This window comes from Choristoneura fumiferana, chromosome 24 (assembly GCF_025370935.1).
Source record: "Choristoneura fumiferana chromosome 24, NRCan_CFum_1, whole genome shotgun sequence".
NCBI lineage: Eukaryota > Metazoa > Arthropoda > Insecta > Lepidoptera > Tortricidae > Choristoneura > Choristoneura fumiferana.
The window spans coordinates 10329853-10357133 of record NC_133495.1 but is presented as its reverse complement, the minus strand read 5'-3'; the positions used below and the strand labels follow the sequence as shown (position 1 = coordinate 10357133).

The window sequence follows — 27281 nt, the reverse complement described above, 5'->3', positions numbered from 1 at the left end:
AAAATAGAAAGAGGAAGGTGAACAGCTAAAATGTCTTTTGTGAAGTGCTGCTTTGAGGCCGGAGAAGGCCACGATTTCTTGGACTCCTTCGTTCAAAAATGTACGGACCCTGGATGTGAGTAAAACTCATTTTATTTACGTGTGTTAATAATATTAGTGATATTGATTTTAGCATGTGAGACAATCGGCTATGAAACTACTCAAGGTTACGATCTATAGGAACCAGTACACAGTAGATCTGGCACAGTTTCAGAAGTTAACGTAGCTAGTATTTGATGTTGTATTTGTATCCACGCAGTGGTTCGACATACAAATTTTATTGATTGCATTCTACAAATGCCGCCAAGTTCAATCAACTTCCTGCTCGACTTCCGGGCTGCGTTCGGAAATTATGATGTTGTAAAATTATTTTAGTAAACAGAAAAGGCATTTTTTTATTATTATTATAACTCGTTACTTGAAGCAACTTGCTACTAAATTCAGCAAAAAAAACGTTTTTTTTTTCAATATAGAGACATGACCTTATCAAATTAAGCATTTACACGTCATCGTGTCTAAAAGTGAATGCATCCTTTAATTTTAAGTAAGGTACGTTTGTTATGAAAAAATATCGATATGCAAATTTATAATGTTCAAAATTTTTCATTTACTAACGACAATGATTATTTAATGTTAGTATTAATAATTAATAAGTGATTGGTTAGTGTTAGTATTCGTATTCGGGTTTATGACTAGTGTTAAGGAGGTTGTTTTGTGGTCTGATTATAACAAAAAAAAAGTAAAGGCTGTTTTTTACAAGTTGTTGATTACTTAACTATTTATTTTGTACTTTTTCGTTTATTGCTTAATATTTCATTGATTTTCAAAATTGCTACGCAATCAGACAAGACAACCATCGACATTGCGAACGATTTGACATTTCGTTCGTGCAGAACTAGAGGTGGGTAAATCCGGATCTGAAGATTCAAAAGAGTCAGATCCTCAAGCGGATCCGAATCCCTTAATGACTCCTTTCAAATCTTATTGACTCCGGAGTTACTAACTCCGACTGGATCGAGCGGCTCGCCTCGCTCGTGATCGCCGTCACGCTCACTCACACTGACTCGCTCCGTCCGCCTGCTTTCGCTCTCGCTCGGCTCGGATCGGATCGGCAGGGCTACTACTAAACTCGAAGTTCGTATTGTACCGTCCCTCTCGCTCTCGTATTAAATAATATAAGTGTCAGAGGGACCGCACGACACGAACTTCGATTTTGGAGTTTCATAGTAGCCCTGCGGATCGGATCTTGGACTTGGATCTTATTATCTATGTTTGGTTGGTCGGTTCGGTTCGGTTCGGTTCGCAGTAGCCCTGCGGATCGGATCTTGGACTTGGATCTTATTATCTATGTTTGGTTGGTCGGTTCGGTTCGGTACTCGGACTTGGACTAACGAACGAATCTTTCTCTCTCTCACGAATCTGTACTTCAGTTCAGTCAGCGGGTGGGGCACCGCAGTACCGTACCGACACCGACAGACCGAACCGAGCCAGGGCGGATCGGCCATAGATAAATTAATAATCGTTCGAAAGAACCGGAGTCAATAAAGGAGTCGGATTCAATAAGCGGATTCGGTACCGACACCGGAGCTGGATCTAGTGAGTCAGATCACTTCGCGGAGTTGAGATTACCCATATCTATGCAGAACTCTACACATCACTAAAATGTATCGATTGAGTCATGAATGTCCTTTCTAATCCGCCCATTATTTCTAAATAGTGTAATTACCTGATTGACACGGCTGGAAATTAATTTTGAAAGGCAGCAATGGCTCAGGGTAAGTTATAACAAATTAGATTTTAATTATCCTCTGAATTAGCATACGTACAATGTGCAATGTACTTGTTTACAAAAGTTCCCGTTTGACGTTTGGACGCCATCTTGGACTCTAATCCTGTCATTTGTCGTCTGTTGCTAGCGCGTTTCCCGTGGTTTTTTGTAGTTTTTAACGAAATTAATAATTAAAAAGTGATTTAACTGTATATAATGCTATCAAAATGGTGTAAAAACTCCTTAAGTATTAGCAGACGCCAGTGTTCCGCGTAATTTCATATCATTGAACTGGAACGGAGTGTCGTAACTCAGCAACATGTCTGCTGTGCAAACGCAAAGTAAAACCAGCAGTTCCACGGCTGCAAAACCTCAAAAGAACTATGGGAAAGTCGTTCTTACGCTGTACAACTGCTTGCTGCCCGAAGCCGTCTTCAAGGAAACGCCGTCGCAGGCCGATGGACTCGACATCGAGACCGAGACCGACCTGCGTATACTCGGCTGTGAACTGATACAAACCGCTGGAATCTTGCTCAAAATGCCTCAAGTCGCAATGGCAACAGGTCAGATATACCTCCAAAGGTTTTACTACTCGAAATCCTTTGTCCGATACCCCATGGAGACCATGGCCATGGGTAGTATTTACTTAGCTTCCAAAGTAGAGGAAAAGCCTTGCAGGATACGCGATGTCATTAATGTGTTCCACCACATTAAGCAAGTGAGAGGCCAGAAAAATATATCGCCTTTAATAGTTGATCAAAACTACATTGAGTTGAAGAACCAAGTCATTAAGGCCGAACGCAGAATATTAAAAGAGCTTGGATTCTGTGTCCATGTTAAGCACCCTCATAAGCTAATTGTGGTCTACTTGCAGCTCTTACAGTATGAGAAGAACCGTCAGCTCATGCAAATGGCATGGAACTACATGAATGATGCCCTCCGGACTGATGTCTTCATGCGGTACACTCCAGAAACCATTGCCTGTGCATGCATTTACTTGACTGCAAGAAAGATTAGTCTACCATTGCCAAACAACCCGCACTGGTTCTTACTATTCAAAGTGCCCGAAGAAGATATCCGTGAAGTCTGTGCGAGGATCCTACAGCTGTATAAAAGACCTAAAGTCAACTCTGAGGAGTTGGAGAAGAAAGTAGACACTTTGCGCAGGGTCTACCAAGCAAACAAACACTCGCAAGCTCAGAAGGAGCGCGAGGCAAATACTGAAGAGAAAAAGGCTGAATCCCCCACTGCATCAACCTCAAAGGACAACAAGAGGGAATCCAAGAAAGACAAGTCACCGAAGACTCCTCCGCTATTCAATAAGTACCATAGCAGTCATAAGTCTAAAAGGGAAAGGAGATCTCGTTCTCCATATGATAGAAAAAGAGAGTATTCTAGTAAAAGACACAAGTCTCGTTCGAGAGATAGGGACCTGGAACGTTCTAGAGAGAGGAGGTCAGACGATAAGCGCAGCCGAGGCAGTGGCTCCAGGAAGTATGATGATTATGACCGATCCAAGTCTAGTAGGGACTCCAGAGATGAAAGCAGGGATAAGAGGAAATACTAGATGTAAACTTTTTTTTGTATAAATAAAGAATTCAGTGTAAATTTTTTTGTTTAATTTAAAGTTATTACTTAGAGTTGCTAAGTTAGCAGTAACGGATGGTATGTGTCTCTTGGATAAACCTTATGGTGCTGAGCTAATGCAATTAGCCAGGGAGAAGTGTTTTGCAAAATAGCAGGAAATGTTCAATATTGTATCCACGACTAAGGGCATTTGGTACGGCACCATAGAGAGTAAAATCTTCAAAGTACCCTGGTTTGATAATTCCAGCCTCCCCAGGGATCTTCTTATGTGGGCTTTTCGTGTGCGGTCTGGTCACATTCCACTAAACAGTTTCTTTAATTTGATGAGAGTTGTGCAATCACCTTTGTGTATAGGTTGTAATAAGACTGAAGACCTAATTCACTTTCTTTTGGAATGTGATCAGAATAAGGACATCAGAGACAGGAATTTGGATGGTATGGGCTTGTTCAATGGTTGTGTAAATGTAATTCTGAGTCAACCGCTTTCAGAGGAAGCGATGCTGATTTACAGGTTCATTAGACAGGCCTTTGCATCCAGAGACGTGGCTTCAGTGCAACGGAGAGCGTAAAAATTGTAGTGCGGTGTATATAACTGAGGCTCCCCATGAGACTGACATAGTCACATTTGGTGTACTAAAGCCTCGTTAAAATACTAGATTAAAAAAAATGTTATTACTAGAGCCTGCGGCATGTAAGTCTAAGTGACCGTTTCTTCCTGAGCAAGTGACAGTCATGCACTCCAACTCAGTCCTCTTCAATACACTTTTTTACTGTCTGTTAACAGCCACTGCTAGACTTTCATGTCAAGTTGTGGACTGTATAAGTTCAAATTTTTATTTTTCTATAAGTACCTACTGTACCAAAATATGGGATTGATTAAGCATTGTGAAACCTTGAAGATCATTAGGCAATTAGTAAGAGTTTATATACAAAGATGCAAATGACTTATTTAGCTGTTACTTTGTGATGTTATCATTGAACTGAAAACTACAACCTTGAACCCTTCCTACCTTGAACTTACAATTAGTCTTTTGCCTCACAGCTCAGCCAAAGGCCACATTGAATATACAGACATATATTACAGAAGATGTTCAGTTACCGTCAGACTATGATGTTAGGTTTTACCTATTAATTTATTATTATCCCAGTCCACTGCTGGGCACAGTCCTCTTAGAATGCGAGGGCTCGGGCCGTATAGTTCTCACGCGGGACCAGTGCGTATTGGGAACTTCACACAAGCCATTGCATTGTTTCGCAGTATGTGCGCGCCCGGAACCTGCTTGAGAGGCTTGATAAGTTGAACCACTAAGCCTCCGCAGCCTTATTTTATGTGACAGATACATGTTGCCGTCTCTATTTATTCGGACAAAACAGTCGCTCTCATTTAAAATATGTCAATGCGTGCTGAAACGCCCTAGATCTGTTGAAATCGAAGCTATTTCCAGAGGCCGTATTGCCTAATGTTTCTGTCTCTCGCGATCGCAATGATGTAAAATTCACCTCTGTGTGAGATTTGCCAGAAGGTAGAAGACTTGTCCCATTTGTTGTTGGAATGTGCTCGGAACTCAGACTTGAGGAGGAGTTCTGGGGGTTGGGCCCCATGCACAATGGCCAGGTCAATTGTTGGCTCTCAGAGCCAGCACTGTCAAAGCCATTTGCATATACCACTTTTTTAATATGTCCTGGGGACGGGAGGTGCGTAGGGAAAATGAGCGAGCACCCATGAGGCTGACATGATCACCTGGTGTTCAAAGCCTCAATAAAAACAGGAAAAAATAGTGTCAGAAACGTTAGGCAATACAGCCTCGTGTCTAAAGCCCAGTTTGCAACGATTAGATAAGCAAGAACCATCATGCAACGCAAGTTGCATTACATTGCGAGGCCGTAAAGCCAACTAGTTTCTAGCGGTCAATCGAGCGCCGCAATGTAATGTAACTTGCACGATTTTTCTTGCAAGTCTAAACTCGGCTTTACGTGCAGGCGCCCGCGATCGCGATCGCTTTCACCATCTCTTTCTACCCGCATCCTACCTAAACCGTGGGACAGAAAGAAGCGGTGAAAACGATGGTCATTCCAAGTGCATAAAGCGCGCTTTGTTGTTTCATATATTGCCGTGGTGACTGTACAGTCGCCATAATATATTTTGGAGCGGCCAAGGTGATCAAAAACATCGAACCATGAACTCTAATACCAGAGTACGTGTGCCGATGTTTTTGACCACATTGGCCGGCCCGAAATATCTTATGGCGACACGTGCCGCTCGTGTAGCCTAATACGTGAAAGTATAAGCCTACATATATCCACAAAATGCTAGCCCTACTTGACAAATGGTCTATTTCAGTCCAGCAGCTATATTTAGCAGGCTTCCCAGCTTCAGTCGTGTTCCACCTGCCGCCCTGAGCGCCCTTTTACGCGTATTAGTCGTATAACGGTTCTGAAGTGATCCTATATAACGCCAGTTTTGGATTTTAAGTGAATTAACAGCTTAACTTTAGATAAATCTGTTTAAAAAATATATACCTCGTTGAGTTTCTTGTCGTTTTCTTCTCAAGAGAGGTTTTTCCGAACCTTTGGTAGATTTATTGACATTTGTTAAGTGCTTGTTATAGCTTAAATTCTAAATTGAATAAAGATATTTTGACTGAATTTATACGCGATGTTGATTTCAGGTTTTGCGATACCGAGGAAGTTTTAAATATTGATCAATTCGTGTTTACTGTAGCTGTTTTACAACTTCACTAGCTTTATCCCGCGGCTACGCCCTGGAAATAAATAAAAATACAAAAGAAGGAATAGGAAGAATCTTCAGGAGTGTATAAAAATTCCTTTTTAGTTCTCCTCTAGACGCGTTTACCAGCGACTGGCCAGACATAAGCGCCGACAGGGCGGGTTGGAAATCCAGGGGAGGAAGGGCCTTTGCCGATCAGTGGGACATTTCAGGCTATTAACAAACCGGCCAAGAGCGTGTCGGACACGCCCGAAATAGGGTTCTGTAGCCATTACGAAAAAATTAAGTAATGTTTCTGTAAGGATTTCGTATTTTGTACGGAATATTTAAAGTTTAGGTATATGTTATACCTAAGGCTGCTATTTACTCTTAAACTACTAATAATTCTCAAGCAAACTTAGCAGTTATAGTTTTCCTTGTAAGTTTGATATACTTACTACCATCCTGAATTTTTTCAAATTTTTCCACCCATCGGTTTAGATTTTAGAGAGGGGGGACGCTCGATTTTAATGAAGATTTGCAATTTAAAGTTGAATATTTCGCAAAAAAATCACTGAATCGAAAAATCGTCTTAGCAAACCCCTTATGGTTGGATGAGAAAAAAAAATCACCCCCACTTTACGTCTATGGGAGGTAGGTACAGTAAAAAAAATTTTTTTTCAATTTTTTATTGTACTATTTTGTCGGCAATCGGCATAGTTTACATATATACTCGTGCAAAATTACAGCTTTCTAGAATTGATAGTCCCTGAGACAGACAGACAGACAGACATGGCGAAACTATAAGGGTTCCGTTTTTGCCATTTTGGCTACGGAACCCTAAAAATGCTCCTCTATGAGTAATGGATGCGCATTCTCTATCCTATCAATCAATATATCGTGTTTCCAATACATCGACAGATGGCTGAGTTTATCGATAGAAACCATCTGATCCGGCCTAGTAACTTTTCGGACAAATAAAAAAAATACAATTAAATTGAATGAGTTCAGTTGCAAAGTCATGAAACTCATGAATGATGAAATATCAAATTGTTAAATGACAAACAAATTCAAGGTTCAAACCGAAGCGGAGGTCTATGGGGACGGCCTATGTCCAACAGTGGATGTCCTACGCCTGATATGATGGTGAATACGGAACCCGACACGCGCTTGGCCAGTTCTCACACGTAGGTTAAACTTAGTTCACTCAGTTGACTGTCTGACCTAAAGCCAGCGTAGGGCTCACACTACGCTCCCAAGATGCAAGCGATTCTTATATCTAACTAATTGACGTTAAAGGACATAGTTGTTTAAAATCAAAGATACAGACTACGATTTTCAGTGTGCGTTCTCGGTTATCTAGTAAGTTTATCAGTGTCTTATCATTCGTTGTAGTAGTAGGTACGTCGGTACGTCAGTTAAGTTATTGAGGCAATGTGATTAAATATTATTGTCATCAATCAATATAAAAAAAAAAGAAAACCAGTTCCATAGTTTGAAAAAGATCCTTGAATAGTTTGGGTTGCTGCAAGACATTTAATTAAAGATTTTAACAGATGACTAAGTGATAAATGAGGTCACTAAAGTGATGATTAATGAGTGAAAAGTGTTTGGTAGTTAAGTGACAAGCTGAGTGATTAAAAATGATGCCGTTGAGTAAAATAGCACACCGGACGCTGTTCATTATGAGCAGAACAGTTTATATGACCTGTAAGTTATTATTGAACTAGGCTTTGCCTGCGGCTCCGCACGCGCACGCGTAAACTATATTAGACCTCCTATATCAGAACTGTAATGGGAATTTCCGAAAGTTATATTGTGGATTTCATCGACGTTTGCATAAGCCCACACCAAATGTCATGTCTCTAATTTTGTGTTTCCAAGTTGTTAAATTTTAAGATTTTATCCCGATCCGGTGGGAATATCGGGATAAAAAATAGCCTATGTGTTATTCCAGTCGTTGAGCTATCTATACACCAAATTTCATCCAAATCCGTCTATCCGTTTTAGCGTGAACAAGTAACAAACATACACATAAAAACACACAAAACTTTCGCATTGATAATATTGATAGGATTGTATAGTTATTCAAATAATATGACTAAGGGCTAATTATAACACTGAACAGATTGCAATCCTTGGAAACATGGAAGGACGATTATCCGAGCGTTTCAACCGCCTCATTTTTAGGGTTCCGTAGCCAAAATGGCAAAAACGGAACCCTTATAGTTTCGCCATGTCTGTCTGTGCATCCGCGGCTTTGCTCAGGGACTATCAATGCTAGAAAGCTGTAATTTTTCACAAATATATATGTAAACTATGCCGACAAAATGGTACAATAAAAAATTAAAAAAAATTTTTTTTAGAGTACCTCTCATAGACGTAAAGTGGGGGTGTTTTTTTTTCTCATCCAACCTTGTAGTGTGGGGTATCGTTGGATAGGTATTTTAAAATCATCAGCCGAGTTGTCAAAACGAGTTTTCGATTCAGATATTTGTTTAAAAATATTCAACTTTAAAGTGCAAATTTTCATTAAAATCGAGCCCCCCCCCCCCCTCTAAAATCTAAACCGGTGGGTGGAAAAAATTGAAAACATTCAGAATGGTAGTAATTAATATCAGACTTACAAGGAAAACTGTAACGGTTAAGTTTTCTTGAGAATTATTAGTAGTTAAAGAACAAATAGCAGCCTAAGTTATAAAATATTCCGTACAAAATACGAAATCCTTAGAAAAATATTACTTAATTTTTTTCCTAATGACTACGGAACCCTATTTCGGGCGTCTCGACACGCTCTTGGCCGGTTTTTCTGATCACATTTTACAAATTGGCTGTAGATTTTGACGTCGTTTTCGATTATTTGTTATAGTTCCTGTATTTCTACCAGATAACTAAAAAACTGTAGGGTATAGCCATTCAGCCATTTTCACAGAAAAGTGTCAAGAAAATGAGACGGTTAAAAGGCTCGAATAATCGCCCGGAAACGCTTAGGTATATTTATATAAGTATAAAACAATCCTTGACCCGATATTCGTTTTACCTTTTTGCCTTCATCTCTGAAGTACCAAGTCATTATCAGGGTCAGGCCGTTGAAGCGAAATTACGTAATTTTACTAAGTTCCCATGAGGATTCCCAAATTAAGTATATTGTGGTCTCTAGGGGTTTCTCCTTCACGCACCTTGCCCAATATCCCGTTATTATTAGTTATAGGAGTTCCTATTTTTAACCCCCGACGCAAGAAGAGGGGTGTTATAAGTTTGACCGCTAATATGTGTGTCTGTCTGTCTGGCACCGTAGCTCTTAAACGGGTGGACCGATTTGAATGCGGCTTGTTTTATTTGAAAGCAGAGTTTTTAACGATGGTTCTTAGACGTGTTTCACCAAAATCGGTTTAGCCTTTTTTGAGATATTGAACTTTGAAGTGACAAAGTCGGGGGTTTTTCAACCTTTTAACTACAGAATAAACTTTTGTAAAGGTATGTAGCTGTAAAAGGTTAGCGACATAATAAAATCGTCCACATAACGGATTCATTGGGAAATGGGAAAATGTCGAGATAAATATAGATGCACATTAGATGTACCCGAAAGGCCTAAGGGCGTTTGCGTGAAACTCGAATCTGCAGAATTAATATTCAGCTTCATTATTTATTCTCTTTGCTTTTGAACATGTAAATTTGTGATTTGTAAAATTTATTACGTTTTAGAATTTCTATTTCTAACTTCAAAAACAGGAGGGTTTGATATTTTTTTCATGTTATATTATTTTAGTGTCGTATTTTTTCATTTACTTTGTAATTTTTTGATGTTCCTGTGAAAGTGGTAGCTTAATCATTGTATAGGTGTGGTCTCTTACCATCAGGAGACCCACTTGCTCGTTTGCCATCCAGTCGAATAAAAAAAATAACACATCTAATCAAACTTTGTTTTTGAGAGATGTTTGAAATTTAAATGTAATAATAAAATCGAGTTCGATATTTTTACAAGTTTTTATTTACTTAGTTTCACCTGTCCCGTTGTCTGTCTGTCTGTCTGTCTGTAATCAAATCTTGCAAGTTGAATTCGAGCAACTTGCAATAATTCGATTGACTTGAAATTTGGTATACTTATGCAATTTGCTAGACAATACAATAATCTGGTAGTGACACCCTAGTAGTCCGGCCAGGATCGTCTCCACAGGACGGAACTCTTCAACGATTAATGGCATCGACTTGAAATTTGGTATGCAAATGTAGTTTGGGTAACAATATACAAAAAATACATGCAAATAAAAGCTTGTATTAAAAATTAAAATTTTACCAAAAGCTTATTTTTAAACTGAAAGTTTAATTTTTATGCCGGTCATAATTTCCGATTTCTGAACGAATTATAGAGGGGCTTATGATATGTAACTCTCAATCGAGCAGTCGGGTAATAAGTCGTGCAGGTCGAACGTTTCTATTTCACAAATGTATTTGTTATATAAATGTTTCAATAATAGCTCTTTACCTGTAATTAACCACAACGTTACCGTTAATTCCAGGTTGTTGCGGATGTTGCTCGGCCCTCCGGCCGCGCTACAAGCGTTTGGTGGACAACATCTTCCCCGCATCTCCGCAGGATGGCCTGGTCAAGTCCAACATGGAGAAGCTCACTTTCTACTCGCTCTCCAGCCCGGAGAAGCTGGATAGGATTGGAGAATATCTGTTCCAGAAGGCGAGCCGGGATATCTATAGGAGGAGACATGGGTAAGTGGGAAATAAGAAATAGACCCTTCGAATACGAGGGCGACACTGAAAGTTTTTAGAACTGGCCACTTGTAAACAATATAATAAAAAAGTAAGTTTAAATTTTGAAAATGGAACTCATTGCCAATATTATTGAGTATGTATTTCATTCATTTGTCATTTGCTTTACGATTTGGCGGCAAATTGAAAATTGTCTGTGTCACGTCAACATGAATGAATGAAAAATTTTCGTGCAATGATTTTTTAAGACTTTCGATGTCATTTAAGCGACATGACGCTGGCTCAATCGTAAAGTATAGCCAAAATTAAAAAAAAAAAAAAAAAAAAAAAAGTCAACAAGAAAGCTATGATAGACTTCGATTGCTCAGTTTTTGATTTTCTAAGAACTTTCAGTTTGACCCTCGTAGGTACAGAATTTACAACGTATCTAATTATAATGAATTCAAAGAATTTCTTTGCTCACCCGCGACCTTATGATAGTTAAGTTTATGCAAGATATGCGTGTTCATGCAGTTGCTGCACCTCCACACTGTAAGTACACACACAAACCCATCTATCACCACCACCACACTACACTGACGCGTTTTGAACTCAACCAGAGCTCATCTTCAGAGCAACACAACCGTACACCATGCTACCAGATGTTAGGGTGAGCAAAGAATTTCTTTTAGTTCATTGATATGGATCTCTGCAAAGTAACGCCTGATTCAATAAAGTATCTGCTTTTGTTTCTGTTGTCCTGTCAATCTTTCAAACGTTAACTGAAGAGATCCCTTATGGGAGAAGTTTACTTCGTGCTTTAATAATAATAATTAATTAAATTCATTTATTCAAGTAACATTACGACTCATTTTGTTAAACAATTTATCTTAACCTATGTTAGTAAAAATTACAATAAATAAAATAAAATAAATAAAAACAAAATTAAATTTATGAAAATAATAATTCCTTATTTAACCATCCCACTAGAGATGGCACAACAGCGTTTTATATACGGCAATCCCATCTGCTCGCGATCATGTTCAGGACGCTGTTGGCGCTGCCCCGCACCCTGCGCACCAGAGACGCACACCTCTTGCGCATGGTGGAGTAAAAACAGTCCACGCGCGCTTCAGCGAACATCCCGGATGCGCTACAGAACCGTGGCAGCCCCAACAGTACCCTGAACGCATTATTATATTGAACACGGAGGGCACTGAATGATTTTTGAGTGTACCTAGCCCACAGGCTGCACGTGTAGAAAGAGGTACAATATGCTCTGAAAAGAGTGATCTTGACGTCACTCGAGCACCGTGCAAACCTGCGTGCCAACATATTAGCTCGCACCGACAATGCCCTCCGCTCACGTTCAATCTCCTGATCGTCTTTCAGGTCAGGAATCAAGACATGGCCTAGATATTTAAAACTGTGTACTCTTTTTAGGTTACAGTTATCAAGCACAACTTTTGGTACACATTGAGTCTGTTTACTTCCGGCATCAAACACCATAATTTGGCTTTTTGCTACATTGTACGCCAATCCATGAGTCTCCGCGTACTTCTCGCATATTGACACCAATCTCCTCAAACCACAAACAGATGCACTCAGCAGCACCATGTCATCCGCGTAACTTAGGTTGTTAACACAGATTCCGTCTATGTGACACCCGACCCTGGTGCTGCTAAGCTCGCCTATGAGGTCGTTTACGTATAGGTTGAAGAGCGTTGGCGAGGTCAGCCCCCCCTGCCTCACCCCGCACTCCAGCCCATACGATCGAGACAAAGCTCCGTCCCATCTAACGCAATTGACCTGGTTCCCATACCAATACTTAAAGATGTTAACTATTTCTGTAGGCACATTTTCGTTTTCAAGCTTTTTCCAAAGTATATCGTAGGAAACCAGGTCAAACGCCTTAGATAGGTCCAAGAAGCACGCAAACACAGGTGTTTTTCGTTTTGTATAGTAAGTGACAGTATGCTTAAGACACAGTATCGCGCTCTCGGTTGACAAACCCGGCTTAAAACCGAATTGGTTATCATGAGTCTTGATGTAACTGTTTAACTGTGTATTTAGCAGACTGTCAAATACTTTTGAAATTACAGTCGCTAAAGATATAGGCCTATAATTAGTCTTATCTGCTAGATCACCTGTTTTATTTTCACAATAGGCACTACCACCGTGCGCATCATGTCCCGCGGCATGTAGCTATGTTCTAGCAAAGGTAATGCTATAATAGAAATTGAGCTCGAATCTCAAATTGAAAATACAAAGTGAAATATAGATGCACAGAAAAACCAGAAAAATAAGACCAGCACTGGGAATCGAACCCAGGTCCTCGGCATTCTGTGCCACGTGCTATACCGCTACACCACTGCTGGACAACGGTACAGACACGAATTTCCCCTATGCACCACATATCTCAGCTTGTTTGTTTCTTATTTAGCCACTTAAGCAGTGACGCTAGCGACATCTATACCGTAGCCCTCATCGAGAAACTTTCGGAACTAACCGCTCACCCGGACAAGAGATATCGTTATTAAGCAATCAAATTAAGATTGTTTTTTTTTTGTAAAAGTAAAAATTTGGAATTGAAATAAAAAATACAAAAAGATTCCAAAAACCAATCTTAACTCGAATCTCAAGTTAACCTTAAGATTAATTCTACTTGACTTGGCGAGCACCTTGATCGGGTGATAAGCGACTCTTTATCATCATCTCAAGTAGCTCCCTCACTATGTCGCTTACGAGTTTCGCAAATATAAACTTATTCAAAGTTGCAAAAATAAGTGCCACAGACTCTTATTCTGACGCAATAAGGCCGTAGTAACATATTTTTTAACCCCCAACGTAAAAAGAGGGGTGTTATAAGTTTGACCGCTATGTGTGTCTGTATGTCTGTGTGTGTGTCTGTCTGTGGCACCGTAGTTCTTAAACGGGTGGACCGATTTGAATGCGTTTTTTTTTTATTTGATAGCAGGTTTTCTAGCGATGGTTCTTAGATATGTTTTATCAAAATCGGTGCAGACGTTTTTGAGACATTGAACTTTGAAGTGAAAACAGAAAGTTGGAAAACCCCTGACTTTTTCACCGACCATTTGAACCCACGATCCTCAGCTTGAGAGGCCATAAATTACAAACCACTAGGCCAACGGGGTTTTTTGGTCATCATCATCATCATCCCAGCCTATATACGTCCCACTGCTGGGCACAGGCCTCCTTTCAGAATGAAAAGGCTTAGGCCGTAGTTCCCACGCGGGCCCAGTGCAATTGGGAACTTCACATATACCTACCATTGAATTACTTCACAGGTGTGTGCAGGTTTCCTCGCGATGTTTTCCTTCACCGTAAGGCTCGTGGCCGGGGTTTGAACCCACGAAGCTCTGCTTGAGAGACGATAGGACAAATCACTAAGGCCTCCACGGTTTCTTCGGTCTCCTACCACGGTCTCGCGTACGGAACCCTAAAAATCAGAAAGTTAAAAAATCATATTTTAATACCATTTGGTGGCACAGGTTCGTGATAATAGCCATGGAGGCGATGGACCAGCTGCTAGTGGCGTGCCACTCCCAAACCCTCAACCTGTTCGTGGAGAGCTTCCTCAAGATGGTTCAGAAGCTGCTCGAGTCCACCGACCCTCAGCTTCAGATCCTCGCCACTCAGAGCGTGAGTTATCACTTGGACAGTCAAGGAAACTGAAACACGTACCATCAGCCAAATATGTGGTCTACCACCCTTAAGTTGATATTTATCGTTTGCATGTCACAAAACAATAATGCCTAAAGACGTGTCTGTCAACTTGAAAGTTAGACTTTAGCGACATATTCATTTGGTAGGAACTTGTTTCAAAATTGATTGACCACTTATTTGGCTTTGATCTTTTAAAATACTGTTCGCCTATCTATGAGTATTCCTTTCTAGTTTAGGTTAGCTTCAAAAGATCCCTTTTAGGGACAAGTGCGCCTTCGCGAGGGTGTTGTTTTAGGGAAAGAAAGCTGAAAAGATGTGAAGAGCCTTCAATAGAAATGTTTTTTTTTTCTAAATTGCACCCTTGCGAAGCCAGGGTGGGACGCTAGTTTTATATAAATCTATCTAGCCGTTTTAGCAACAATAGCACACGTCCACACGCTCACACATTCATACTACTCACAAGCTAGCCGTGCCGAGCGCTGCTTTCCTAGTTACCGATTTTTTCCATGCCTGCCACTTCGTTTTCTCGCACACTTCCTCCATTAAAGTCTGTGCATTTTCAACTAAACAATACTTCCTTTCAGTTCGTCCGCTTCGCGAATATCGAAGAAGACACGCCATCCTACCACCGTCGGTACGACTTCTTCGTGTCAAAGTTCTCCGCGATGTGTCACAGCAACCACAGCGACAAAACTGCCCGCGACAAGATCCGCCTCGCCGGCATACAGGGATTGCAGGTGAGCTCCCGATACGTTATGATTGCCTGGTACTTTAGCTTACTAGATCACGGGAAACGATGCTCTTTCGGCTGTGTGCTAGTACGGACGGGGTTTACCGGTAAACTTCTGCTGCGTTATGGTAGTCTGGTACTGTAGCTTGTTAGAACACAAAAAACGTTCTTCGGGTGGAACTAGATTGATGTGGGACGGGTACGTCGCCTGCATTAACGAGGTCAGTCATCTGCCACGTCCTATCGGCCCTAGAAATAGAGATTAGAGACGTATTCAGATATTTATGCACGCTTTATTGTGTCAAATATTTGTGCTGGTGACTGTACTTCTGCTACGTTATGGTAGCCTGGTATTTTAGCTTCCAGTATAGCTTGATGTGATACGGGTACAGGTAAGCATCTGCTACGTTATTGCAGCCCGGTACTTCAGTTTAGGCGCCGAATTGTAGAAGACAAAGTTAGCTTCTAAAATTGTCTTTGTCTCTTTTTATAAATCGCGCACTTTTTTTTCAGGGAGTAATACGAAAGACAGTATCTGACGACCTGGTGGAGAATATATGGGAGGCCCAGCATATGGACAAGATTGTACCCTCTCTGCTATACAATATGCAGGTAACTACATTATTATGATTTAAGGCGGGTTTGCACTGACTAAAGTTAACTTTACAAGGTGTTTTGAATTTCATCTGGTCATTGGGTTAATTTGACCGGACACCTGTATATGTTTTTTAGGGTTCTTTAAATGGTGGTTGATTAATTTTCAGAGTGCAGAAAAATATGAGACTCTATCCTGCATGGACACAGACGGCCGCGACGGCATGGAAGACGACCCCCCGCGGCTGGCAGAGGCCTGTCTGCGGGAACTGGTGGGGCGCGCCTCCTTCGGGCATATACGGAGCGTGCTCCGCCCCGTGCTCACGTGAGTCATCCTGTATACATGACCCTAGCAGTAACACACGACACTGCAGTAACACACGACCCCCCGCTCCTGGCGGAGGCGTGTCTGCAGGAACTCGCGGGATCGCGTCCTTCGGGCACATACGGAGCGTGCGCCGCCCCGTGCTCACGTGAGTCATCCTGTATACACGACCCACGCGGTAACACACGACCACCGCAGTAACATACGACACCGCAGTAACACACGATCTCCGCAGTAACACACTACCCCGCAGTAACACAAGACTCCCTCAGTAACACACGACCCTTCGCGCCTGGCGTTAGTGCGGAATCTTCTAAATGAAAAAAAATGTATATATAGTAGTCAATAAAAACTAGATGGCGGGATACATCATATGTTACAAGGTCCTGCACTCACGCCGACGAATTGCCTTTTAGGTTATTAAACTCATTCTTAAACGCTCAAGTTAGTGAGTTCAATGTTATCGCAACCATTGGATCGGTCTGTGACTACAATAGCCGTTGTGAATACCAGTGTTTTTCAAACTTTTTTTTATTTTAACTTGACGTGCCATGTTTTATTTAGTTTCAACTTAAATTGATACACTTCTAATGGTCTGCTTCTACAAAACATGTGCGGTTCGGTGCAATAAGTCTAATCCCCTATCTCTATCTATCTGTTCAGTCGGATAAAAAGTGACGCACCATATTACCCACGTCGGATACAACCTACCCGTGTGGTGTCGGGATAGAATTACACCTGTCCATTTCTTCCGTGGATGTCGTAAGAGGCGACTGAGGATATAGGTCAAGGTATACCGTAGGCGACAGGCTAGCAACCTGTCACTATTGTATCATCATCCCAGCCTATATAGGTACGTCCCACTGCTGGGCACAAGCCTCCTCTCAGAACAAGAGGGCTTGGGCCATAGTTCCCACGCGGGCCCAGTGCGGATTGGGAACTTCACACGCACCATTGAATTGCTTCGCAGGTTCGTGCAGGTTTCCTCACGATGTTTTTCCTTCACCGCAAAGCTTGTGGCAAATTTCAAATGTAATTCCGCACATGAATTTCGAAAAACTCAGAGGTGCGAGCCGGGGTTAGAACCACGACCCTCTGCTTGAGAGGCGATAGGTCAAACCACTAGGCCTCCACGGCTTTTTACTACTTTAACTATTGTATCGTTTTTGTCAAACTTAAAACCTAAAATTGCTAAAAGTGGCTCCGAAGCGGTAACGTTTCGTGTGCTCTGCCTACCCCATTTGGGAATACAGGCGTGATGTTTTTGTTTCTTTGTTCGGATACAAACTATATACATATAATTTTTACACATAATGTTAAACGCTGGTATAGGTGTTATTATCATTAATAATTCATCATCTTCATCATCATATCGGCCTTAGGACATCCATTGTTGGACTGGACATAGGCGCTTCCATAGACCTCCAGTAAGTTGCGTTGGTTGGAACCAGTTCATCCGTCCATCTCGTTGGTGGACGGCCTACGCTGCGCTTGTCGATCCTCGTTCTCCATTTGAGAACTTTTCGGCCCCGGCGACCATCAGTTCTCCGTGCTATATGGCCTCATGTCTGATTCGATCCCGTAGAAAAACCCCAAGCATAGCTCTCCACAGCCATCTATCTCCATAGATAATTATCGCCTTTAGACGATAGACGTAGTGCTTCACTATAGGCCCAGAGTTGCTCAGCGAGCTATGGAGAGAGCTATGCTTGGGGTTTCTCTACCTACGAGATCGAATCAGAAATGAGGAGATACATAGAACAAGGGTGACAGATAGTGTTGTGAAAAAGGCTCATTTCGAGGCTTAAAGACTCGAACCATGAAGACTCTCGGGCTTAACGACTCAAAGGCCGCAAAGACGGTTTCTTGCATCCATACGCATAAAATAAGCCAATTTAATTGTCAAATATAGTCGAGTCTATAAGACTCTGGAGTCTTAAGAGCTCGAGTATTTAAGCCTTGAAAATGAACGTTATTCACAACTCTAGTCACAGACATATAGCCAAGCGAATTAGCTTGTTGAAGTGGCAATGGGCAGGCCATATAGCACGGAGAACAGATAGCCGTTGCATCGGCGTATCTAGGGTTATTTTTCAGGGCAGGGCCTGGCTTGGATTTTTGTGTGATAATATCAGTATTGTAGAATTTCGAATCGGTAGCCCAACAGTCTGGGGTGGGCACTTGACCATACTGGGGTGGGCACGGCCCGCCGGCCCCCCTTTATATACGCCTATCGGCCGTTCGGGCCGAAAAATTCTCGAGTGGAAACCGCGGGACGGCAAGCGCAGCGCAGAACGTCCACCAACGAGATGGACGGATGACCTGGTTAAAGCCGCGGGTTCACGGTGGATGCAGGCCGCTGCCAACCGAAGCAACTGGAGGTCTGTGGGGGAGGCTTATGTCCAACAGTGGACGTCCTACGGCTGAGATGATGATGATGAATTATCGCGATAGTTATCGTTGATAATTATCAAGATAATTACCTCGATAACTATCAATGCAATGCTTCGAGCCAGTTTGGCAAGCGCTGGCGTAGAGACGTGACGGTTACTCGTATTTTGTTGCAGGCACTTCGACCGACACGAGCTGTGGGTGCCCAATGACTTCGCCGTGCACACATTCAAGATTATAATGTTCTCTATACAAGTAAGTCAAAGTTACTCCCGTTTTACAAGCTTTTATTTAACTTGCCGTGTTTGTTGTTGTACAGTCGAGTTCATAAGCTTGGGAGATTTTTTTAAATCAAAAATACGAGTATCTGAACACGACTCTATTGTTAACGGCGTAGAGGCGTGTTCAGATATTTTTGTTTAAATTTTTGCTCACAAGTCCGTTTTTGTACTTAGCACTTTTTTTTGTACAATAAAGAGTATGTTTAGTAACAAACATGTTTATGAATTCGACTGTATGTCAAATCTTGCAAGTTAATAATGACTCCCTTTCAGTGGTCGGATTGAAAATAAAAATATGAAATATGGTTGTATACATAATGTAAGTTCGATGGCAATGCAAGTACGTATAGTGAACAAAAGTACAGTAAGAAAAAAAACTTTTTCACCTCAGCACCTCAAACAGGCAGGTTTTGCTATGAGAAATCAGTGAGCAAAATCGCATTTTGCTCACTCCGTGAGACAAAGTAACTTTTTAATTATTTTTTTTAAATGCTGAGTACAGTGTTGGGTCTACTCACTGAATTCCAAATATTTGAACTTTACTTTGATCTGGCATTTCACTTCAACTCGAAAAAAGCAAGAGATAGGATCAAATTTGTCGATTACAAACTTAAATTAAATTTTTGGTATTAAAATATATCGAAATATTTCCAAAATGTAAATTTTCCCGATCTTTTAATAAAGTATGCAACCTCGTTGCACGAAAGCCGCTTCTCTTGTTTTTTTTTTATAAAAGAATTCCGTATACTGCCTCTACAGTATAATTATTATTTGTTAAATTGAATGATTTTTTAACAAATCTATTTATGTTTATGTAATGAAATCTTAATAAAAATCATATTTAAAGTTTAATTGTTCAACCTTTTCAATTACCCCGAGATGAGGCTTTTTGCAGTATTAAAAAATAAGTGTGACATTAGTACAAGAAGTTAAGATTGCATGTTATGAGTATGCGATTTGTATTGTAGCTACTGGACTCTTTTTATGGTTTTGAATGTAATTATTATATTTGATAATAATCGGATTCTATTTTAAAAAATGTGTTTTTTTGTAAACAGGTAGGTATATGTGGTTTTATTCCTATGTTACATTTAAATTATGTTCTCGCTGCTGAGGTGAAAAATTGTATGTGTCACACGAGACCAAAGTTTTATTGCATCTCGTGTATTTAAATCCCTTGCTGATCTCAGGATTCTAACCTAGAATCACTCGCTAACGCTCGTGATTCAATTATAGAATCCTTCGCTTACTCGGGATTCAAAATCAACACTCGCAACAAAAAACAACTTTGCTCTCTTGTTGCACAAATAACTATTTCACACCTCTCCTTCAGAAAAGTAACTTTTCCTCCCTGACGAGAGGGAGCAAAGTGCAACTTTTCTGTTCAAGGCTTTTCTAAGTGTATTATTGCAAAAGCCTTTTTTTTAAGTTGATAATTGGAAGGCCACGTCATTTTCTATACTGGTTGTTCTTTAATAATATTTAGAATTTATTTTTTTCAAGTTTCTTAATGCTCGGTGTGAAAAGTTGTATGAGCGACTCGGGAGCAAAATTATTTTCATCTTGGGCGTTGTTAACACTTGAATCCCTCATTACGTTCAGGATTCTATTGTAGAATCCTTCGCTACATTCTGGATTCAATGTACGCCCTCGCCGTAAATACACCATTTTGCTCCCTTGTGACACAAATAACTGTTATCAAAAATTTTAATTATAACAGAAATAATTTATTTAATCAGGCGTTCCTTTACAGAACATGAACTATAAATGATTACGTCGCTCACCCGCGATTTTATGATAGCAACGTCTATGTAACACATGTGTTCATGCAGCTTACACGAACCCATCTATCACAACCACCACCATACTACACTGACGCGTTTCGAACTCGACCAAAATTCATTCTCAGAGCAACTCAACCGTTCACCATTGCTACCACATGTTTAAGATATTCATCGTGAATAAAAATTTCGACAATCATGGCGTTTTGACATTCCGCAGGCGCAGTACTCGTACAGTGTGGTAGAAACCCTGATGCAGCATTTGGATGCGGCCGGGGGCGCCGGCAACGACGCGCGGCTGAGGACACGCGTGCGGGCCGCGCGGGCTGCCGTGCTCAGCAACATAGTGGCCATCGCCGCCGGGGACAGCGTCGGTGAGTGATGGAGCGAAGCGCCCCCGCTGGCACGACGCGCGGCTGAGGACACGCGTGCGGGCCGCGCGGGCTGCCGTGCTCAGCAACATAGTGGCCATCGCCGCCGGGGACAGCGTCGGTGAGTGATGGAGCGAAGCGCCCCCGCTGGCACGACGCGCGGCTGAGGACACGCGTGCGGGCCGCGCGGGCTGCCGTGCTCAGCAACATAGTGGCCATCGCCGCCGGGGACAGCGTCGGTGAGTGATGGAGCGAAGCGCCCCCGCTGGCACGACGCGCGGCTGAGGACACGCGTGCGGGCCGCGCGGGCTGCCGTGCTCAGCAACATAGTGGCCATCGCCGCCGGGGACAGCGTCGGTGAGTGATGGAGCGAAGCGCCCCCGCTGGCACGACGCGCGGCTGAGGACACGCGTGCGGGCCGCGCGGGCTGCCGTGCTCAGCAACATAGTGGCCATCGCCGCCGGGGACAGCGTCGGTGAGTGATGGAGCGAAGCGCCCCGCTGGCACGACGCGCGGCTGAGGACACGCGTGCGGGCCGCGCGGGCTGCCGTGCTCAGCAACATAGTGGCCATCGCCGCCGGGGACAGCGTCGGTGAGTGATGGAGCGAAGCGCCCCCGCTCGCACGACGCGCGGCTGAGGACACGCGTGCGGGCCGCGCGGGCTGCCGTGCTCAGCAACATAGTGGCCATCGCCGCCGGGGACAGCGTCGGTGAGTGATGGAGCGAAGCGCCCCGCTAGCACGACGCGCGGCTGAGGACACGCGTGCGGGCCGCGCGGGCTGCCGTGCTCAGCAACATAGTGGCCATCGCCGCCGGGGACAGCGTCGGTGAGTGATGGAGCGAAGCGCCCCCGCTGGCACGACGCGCGGCTGAGGACACGCGGGCGGGCCGCGCGGGCTGCCGTGCTCAGCAACATAGTGGCCATCGCCGCCGGGGACAGCGTCGGTGAGTGATGGAGCGAAGCGCCCCCGCTGGCACGACGCAATTTGCCCAATGGGCCGGACACGGGACGGCACACTTCAAACCAGGATCTGTCCCGGCGTACAACCCCTGGCAACTTTAAAGTCGTGTCCATAGGGTGGCGACGGACTATGTCAAATAAAAAAACCGCATTCAAATCGGTCCACCCGTTTAAGAGCTACGGTGCCACAGACTGACACACATACCGGTCAAACTTAAAACACCCCTCTTTTTGCGTCGGGTTTAATAAAAGAAGTCAAATGGTTTGCATCGACTGTAGTATAAATAGTTCATTTTGTTCCAGGACCCTCGGTGTTGGAGATAATCAACAACCTCCTGACCAATCTAAGGGCATCGGTAGCCAGAGATTCCGAAGTAAGTACAAATAGTACCACCTTCCTACCTTTGCCTTTCCGGCAATGTAATAGCAGCGTGTCATTCAAATAGTAGATTGTACAACAGGAGCATAAAACGAGCTATTTTACCCGAGGCGTACCTTAGCCGGTACGGCGAGGGTGGGATACGTCGAGGGGAAAATAGGTTTAATGCTCGAGTTTTACATTCTGCTTTCCACTTCGATTGAGAGGAAATGAAATAGCAACAGTGGAAACCAATTGTTCACTTACGAGGTACTTTTTAATTTCATGCATTGCTATAAAAATAAAAATAAATCGTTTTTTAATTTATTTCATTGATTTTAAGTTTTAAATAAAATAAAAATTATTAAAAAAATATATAGAAACTTTTTTGTTTCTGGCTGTTGATACCTGTAGGGCTACTACGAAACTCAAAAGTTCGTGTCGTGCGGTCCCTCTGACACTTATACTATTTAATACGAGAGCGAGAGGGACGGTACTATACTAACTTCGAGTTTCGAGTTTCGTAGTAGCCCTGCTACCTTGGTCTTAGACGAGGATTTTACTTTATGCACTAGAGCATAAAAAGTAATTTTATGTCTCTTAGATCCAGCATAAATACCAACTTTACGAGCATGAGAAGTGAAAAATATATTATTTGTAACGAAAAGTATGACACTAGCACGTTTCCTAACCGCCCGTCGCCGTCGCGTGTCATGTACGCGTTTGACAATTCGTTTCTGACACGTTCCTATTACCATAGTAAAAGAAGAGAAGTATGCACACTCCGACCCTTTAGGATACTTAACTGCCTACTGCAGGCGTACCATGATCTTTTCACAAACGATCCAAACGCAGAGCAGTTCAATTTAGGCACCTAAACTGAATCGTCGAAATTAGTACCACGACGTTTATTTCTCAGAGCTGAGTCTCAATGGTTTACAGGTGAATGAAAGACCGATATTGTCTCTGGTCCGAAACTGAAACGCTAAGTCGCGAAAGGGATGCCGCTATATGCAAACCAAATTTTGTATACTAAACCTCTTTATTTTGCAAAACCATAACTCTATGTCATTTCGTGTTCTTAGCAACCGTTGTGTTGATTACAAATAAAATGTTTACGCTGTCACTAATCGACGAGTCTCCTTTCTCACTGAAAAATCAATGAGGAGTTAAGAAGCACAATGTCGTGAGTACCTACGAAGTCCGAGACAAAGTCCAAGAGCCCGCATCCAAGCACGACAACGTGCAGGCTCGCCGCCCCAGAGACCCAGGCGCCGGCGCCGCGAGCCCCCCATGTCGCAAGAGACGGCTCGCCGGGCCTTAACTGAAATAGCTCGGGAGAAAAATGAGACCTTGCGCGCAGGACTGCAAGAAATTAGGAAGGAATATGTAAGGAAGAACATATGTGATTTTCCCACTAACGTCGATAACCCAAAGGCTACTAGAAACACAGGGAAGCTTAAAGTTCCATCTTACAGACTGGCTAAATATACCTCGTTGAGTTTCTTGCCGGATTTTTCTCAGCAGAGGTTTTTCCGAACCGGTGGTAGATTTTTTTTGACATTCATAAGTGCTTGTTATAGCCTAAATTTAATAAAGATATTTTGACTTTGACTTTGACTTTGAATTTTTGTAAATTAATTATTTGTGAAATAAAAATGAAAACAAACCAAACGTGTTCATTTTCTCCTTTACCTACACCTGTTATATAATATGGTTATTCATAAAGAAGATTTCCGCAATTACGTAGTTTTTGCCTAATAATGAATAAGTAAGTAAGTAAGTAATCATTTATTGCATATAAAGTAGGGTTTACAGGAGGGCTGATACATGGAAAGAACATACAAACATTCTTGCAAAAGAAAAACAACAGTGAAAAACAATAACAATGGTAGCAAGTTCATGAACGTACATTAACAGCTCTTCATACACAATACTTTTCACTGGCTCCTACACTAGGCGAGGCCTGTCCCGTAGGTAGGCAATTCCGAGAGAGTGAATACATAGTGACAACATCTCAAACGTTCCGCTAGAGGCGCCGTTCGTGTTTCCATACAAATTGAGATTCTAACGCGAATGCGATCGAGACGTATTTTGTAACTGAAAACTTACACTAAGGGTACTGGCTAGGGGCTTGACTCTAATAATAAATAACTCATACACTCTCGTGTATATGAAATGTTTTTGGTGGGATTCTCATTACTATTTATAGTCTGCGGGGTCTTAAACATAATAAGTGTTAACAAAAAATCGTTTTAGGTTTAGGTATTTATTTATATCATCGTGAGAAATGCAACACAAGGATTTTCTCCCTTCCATAATCGGCGAACAAGGCGATTCCTTATGGCTGTACCGAGTCGCAGTTGTGGGTTGCTTCTTTCCGTCTCATCAATGACAACTGCGTCCTCGAGCAGCGGCTCGGTAGCCGCCTGCTGCAGACGGCGATTATGGTATTGAGGCAAGGGTCCCAAATCTAAAATGGGCAGATTTGCTGTATTGCAAATATTGTGCAATATAGCACAAGCATTTATAATAGAGCCAGCAACTTCTGGGCTGTAATTCAACACTCGATGGCCACTAATGCACCGAAAACATACTAAAGTTGTTATTTGCACCGTAAAACACTGAATTCGTTTTATTTCATTAGTTGAAGTTGAAGCGATCCAAAAGAATTGACAGAATGAGTAACTTATACTGAATCGCTAAATTTGACACTGAAGCGATTCAATTCCCACTCAAGTTAAGCGTCATGGTACGAAAACCGCTTGAAGTGAGTGAATGAAAATGTCTGTATCGCTGTCGCTGAACCGTGCTTGAACTGAATCGCAAAAGTAACGTCGTGGTACGAAATAGCGATGCAGTTCAGTTTAGAGCCTAAACTGAATCGCATTAAGAGAGCGTGGTAGGCCCCTGGAGTAGCTGGAGCGCGGACGCTTAGGGTTGCCGATGTCTATTTTAGATGAATTACCTACCGGCAAATAATTTTAGTACGAAAGTTAACTTAAAGTTGTCTTGTCTGTGTTTAGGCAAACAAAATTCTATTCCGCTATATTATTATTATTATAAGATTGTTTTTTTTGGAATCTTTTTGTATTTTTTATTTTTAGACCAACAGTGGTGTAGCGGTGTAGCACGCAGTACGGAATACCGAGGAGCTGGGTTCGATTCCCAGTGTTGGTCTTATTTTTCTAGTTTTTCCGTGCATCTATATTTCAGTTTGTATTTTCATTTTTAAATTTAAAAATATAAATTCGCCGGATTGGTGATGGCAACTGTGTACATACTACTCATGTTTACCTACACATAATACTATAACTATATTGTTTACTAGCTTTTATCCGCGGCTTCGCTCGCATGAACCATAAACATTTCAAAAAAGTAAGCATGCAAGCAAGCATACAAGCAAGCATAAACTACATATTTTAATAAAGTCAACCCTGTTGTAATAAAATGGCACATACTATTTTATTACAGTCAACTCTAATAGTATGTTGTGCCAGTCAATATGAAATGGCATAGGCCATTTTAACCTACTGCGGCCCACCATACAACAAACTATGACATCGAAATTTAAAACTTAATGTCTCATAGATAAAGTTGATTTTTTTTTGTAAATTTGAATGATACAGAGAAAATGACACTTTATTCCTTTTTCAAAAGATAGAAGTTTTATTGCTAACAATATGTACTAGTATTATTACTTTGAAGCCTAGGAGGTTAAGACAGTCAGCTCTAATATTTAGGCTGTAATGTAATTCAACCTTAACATTTACCTCCACTTCCAGAAAGAGACAGACGAGAAGCTGTACCAGGAAGCTCTGATCAACGCCCTGGGGGAGTTCGCGGACCACCTGCCCGACTTCCAGAAGATAGACATCATGATGTTCATCGTCAGCAAGATCCCGAGCCAGCGCGGCGCCAAGACCAGCAAAGCTGACGCCATGCTGCAGAGCATACTGCTCAAATCGCTGCTCAAGGTCAGTCTGCAGGTGGTAGGATCTTGTGCAAGGTCCGCCCGGATTGCTACCACCATCTTGCTCGCTAATCCTACCGTGAAGCAGCAGTGCTTGCACTGTTGTGTTTCAGCGTGGAGAGTAAGGCAGCCGGTGAAATTACTGGCACTTGAGGTAGTTGAGGTATCCCATCTTAGGCCTCTAGGTTGGCAACGCATCTGCAATACCCCTGGTGTTGCAGATGTTTATGGGCGGTGGTGATCTCTTACCATCAGGAGACCCACTTGCTCGTTTGCCAGCCAGTTGAATAATAAAAAAAGTCTCTAGAAATAGAAATGGAAATCATTTATTCGTGATAAAGTAGCGTAGCATAGAAAAAAAATATAAAAAAATAAGAAAATTGTATGTCACGAAATGGATCTTTGGATGCACTTTGTCCTACTCATAATGAAAACAACATTACGATCACGCAAAATGACCAATACGCGAAATGACCAACACTCGAAATGACTAACACGCGAAACGACTAATACGCAGTTTCTTGAGGGTATCGTAGCTTTAGCGGATCCTCAAACCGTCTTTCAGCAGGGCTACTTCGAAAGTCAAAGTTCGTGTCGTGCGGTCCCTCTGACACTTATACTATTTAATACGAGTGCGAGGGGGACGGTACGACACGAACTTCGAGTTTCGTAGTAGCCCTGCTGTTAAGACTAGAGAACTATAAAAAGAAGAATAGAATATTACAAGTCAAAGTTTTAGGATTTGGATGCTTCTGTTAAGAACGGCTCTCGCACAGCGACAAGCGATATTCTTCGACATCGTGGTTTTCATTGACGTTGAATTAAAAACAACTATGCCAAATTTCATGACTCTAAGTTCAGCGGTTATTAAGTCAATTTACTTCATCATCATCATCCCAGCCTATATACGTCCCACTGCTGGGCACAGGCCTCCTCTCAGAACAAGAGGGCTTGGGCCGTAGTTCCCACGCGGCCTAGTGCGGATTGGGAACTTCACAACGCACCATTGAATTGACTTCGCAGG

The 27281-nt window shown here is 42.1% G+C and overlaps 3 protein-coding genes across 3 annotated transcripts in view; 2 read left to right on the top strand and 1 right to left on the bottom strand.

Moving 5' to 3' along the window:
• The first annotated feature begins 936 nt into the window (after positions 1–936).
• stmA (Protein EFR3 homolog stmA) overlaps positions 937–27281 on the top strand; it is a 44339-nt gene continuing 17994 nt past the window's right edge. Inside the window, exons 1-10 of the mRNA XM_074106413.1 lie at positions 937–1814; positions 10622–10826; positions 14318–14468; positions 15077–15229; positions 15736–15834; positions 15987–16141; positions 18709–18787; positions 20815–20968; positions 22230–22300; positions 26070–26261. Coding sequence (XP_073962514.1) covers positions 1805–1814; positions 10622–10826; positions 14318–14468; positions 15077–15229; positions 15736–15834; positions 15987–16141; positions 18709–18787; positions 20815–20968; positions 22230–22300; positions 26070–26261 — 1269 coding nt within the window. The 5' untranslated portion in view covers positions 937–1804. The remainder of the gene's footprint in view (positions 1815–10621; positions 10827–14317; positions 14469–15076; positions 15230–15735; positions 15835–15986; positions 16142–18708; positions 18788–20814; positions 20969–22229; positions 22301–26069; positions 26262–27281) is intronic.
• Positions 1903–3415, top strand: LOC141441624 (cyclin-L2). The gene has a single exon (XM_074106418.1). It carries the CDS (start codon positions 2127–2129, stop codon positions 3372–3374), a length of 1248 nt encoding a protein of 415 aa, XP_073962519.1. The 5' UTR covers positions 1903–2126; the 3' UTR covers positions 3375–3415.
• LOC141441738 (uncharacterized) lies at positions 11814–12506 on the bottom strand. The gene has a single exon (XM_074106577.1). It carries the CDS (start codon positions 12420–12422, stop codon positions 11814–11816), a length of 609 nt encoding a protein of 202 aa, XP_073962678.1. The 5' UTR covers positions 12423–12506.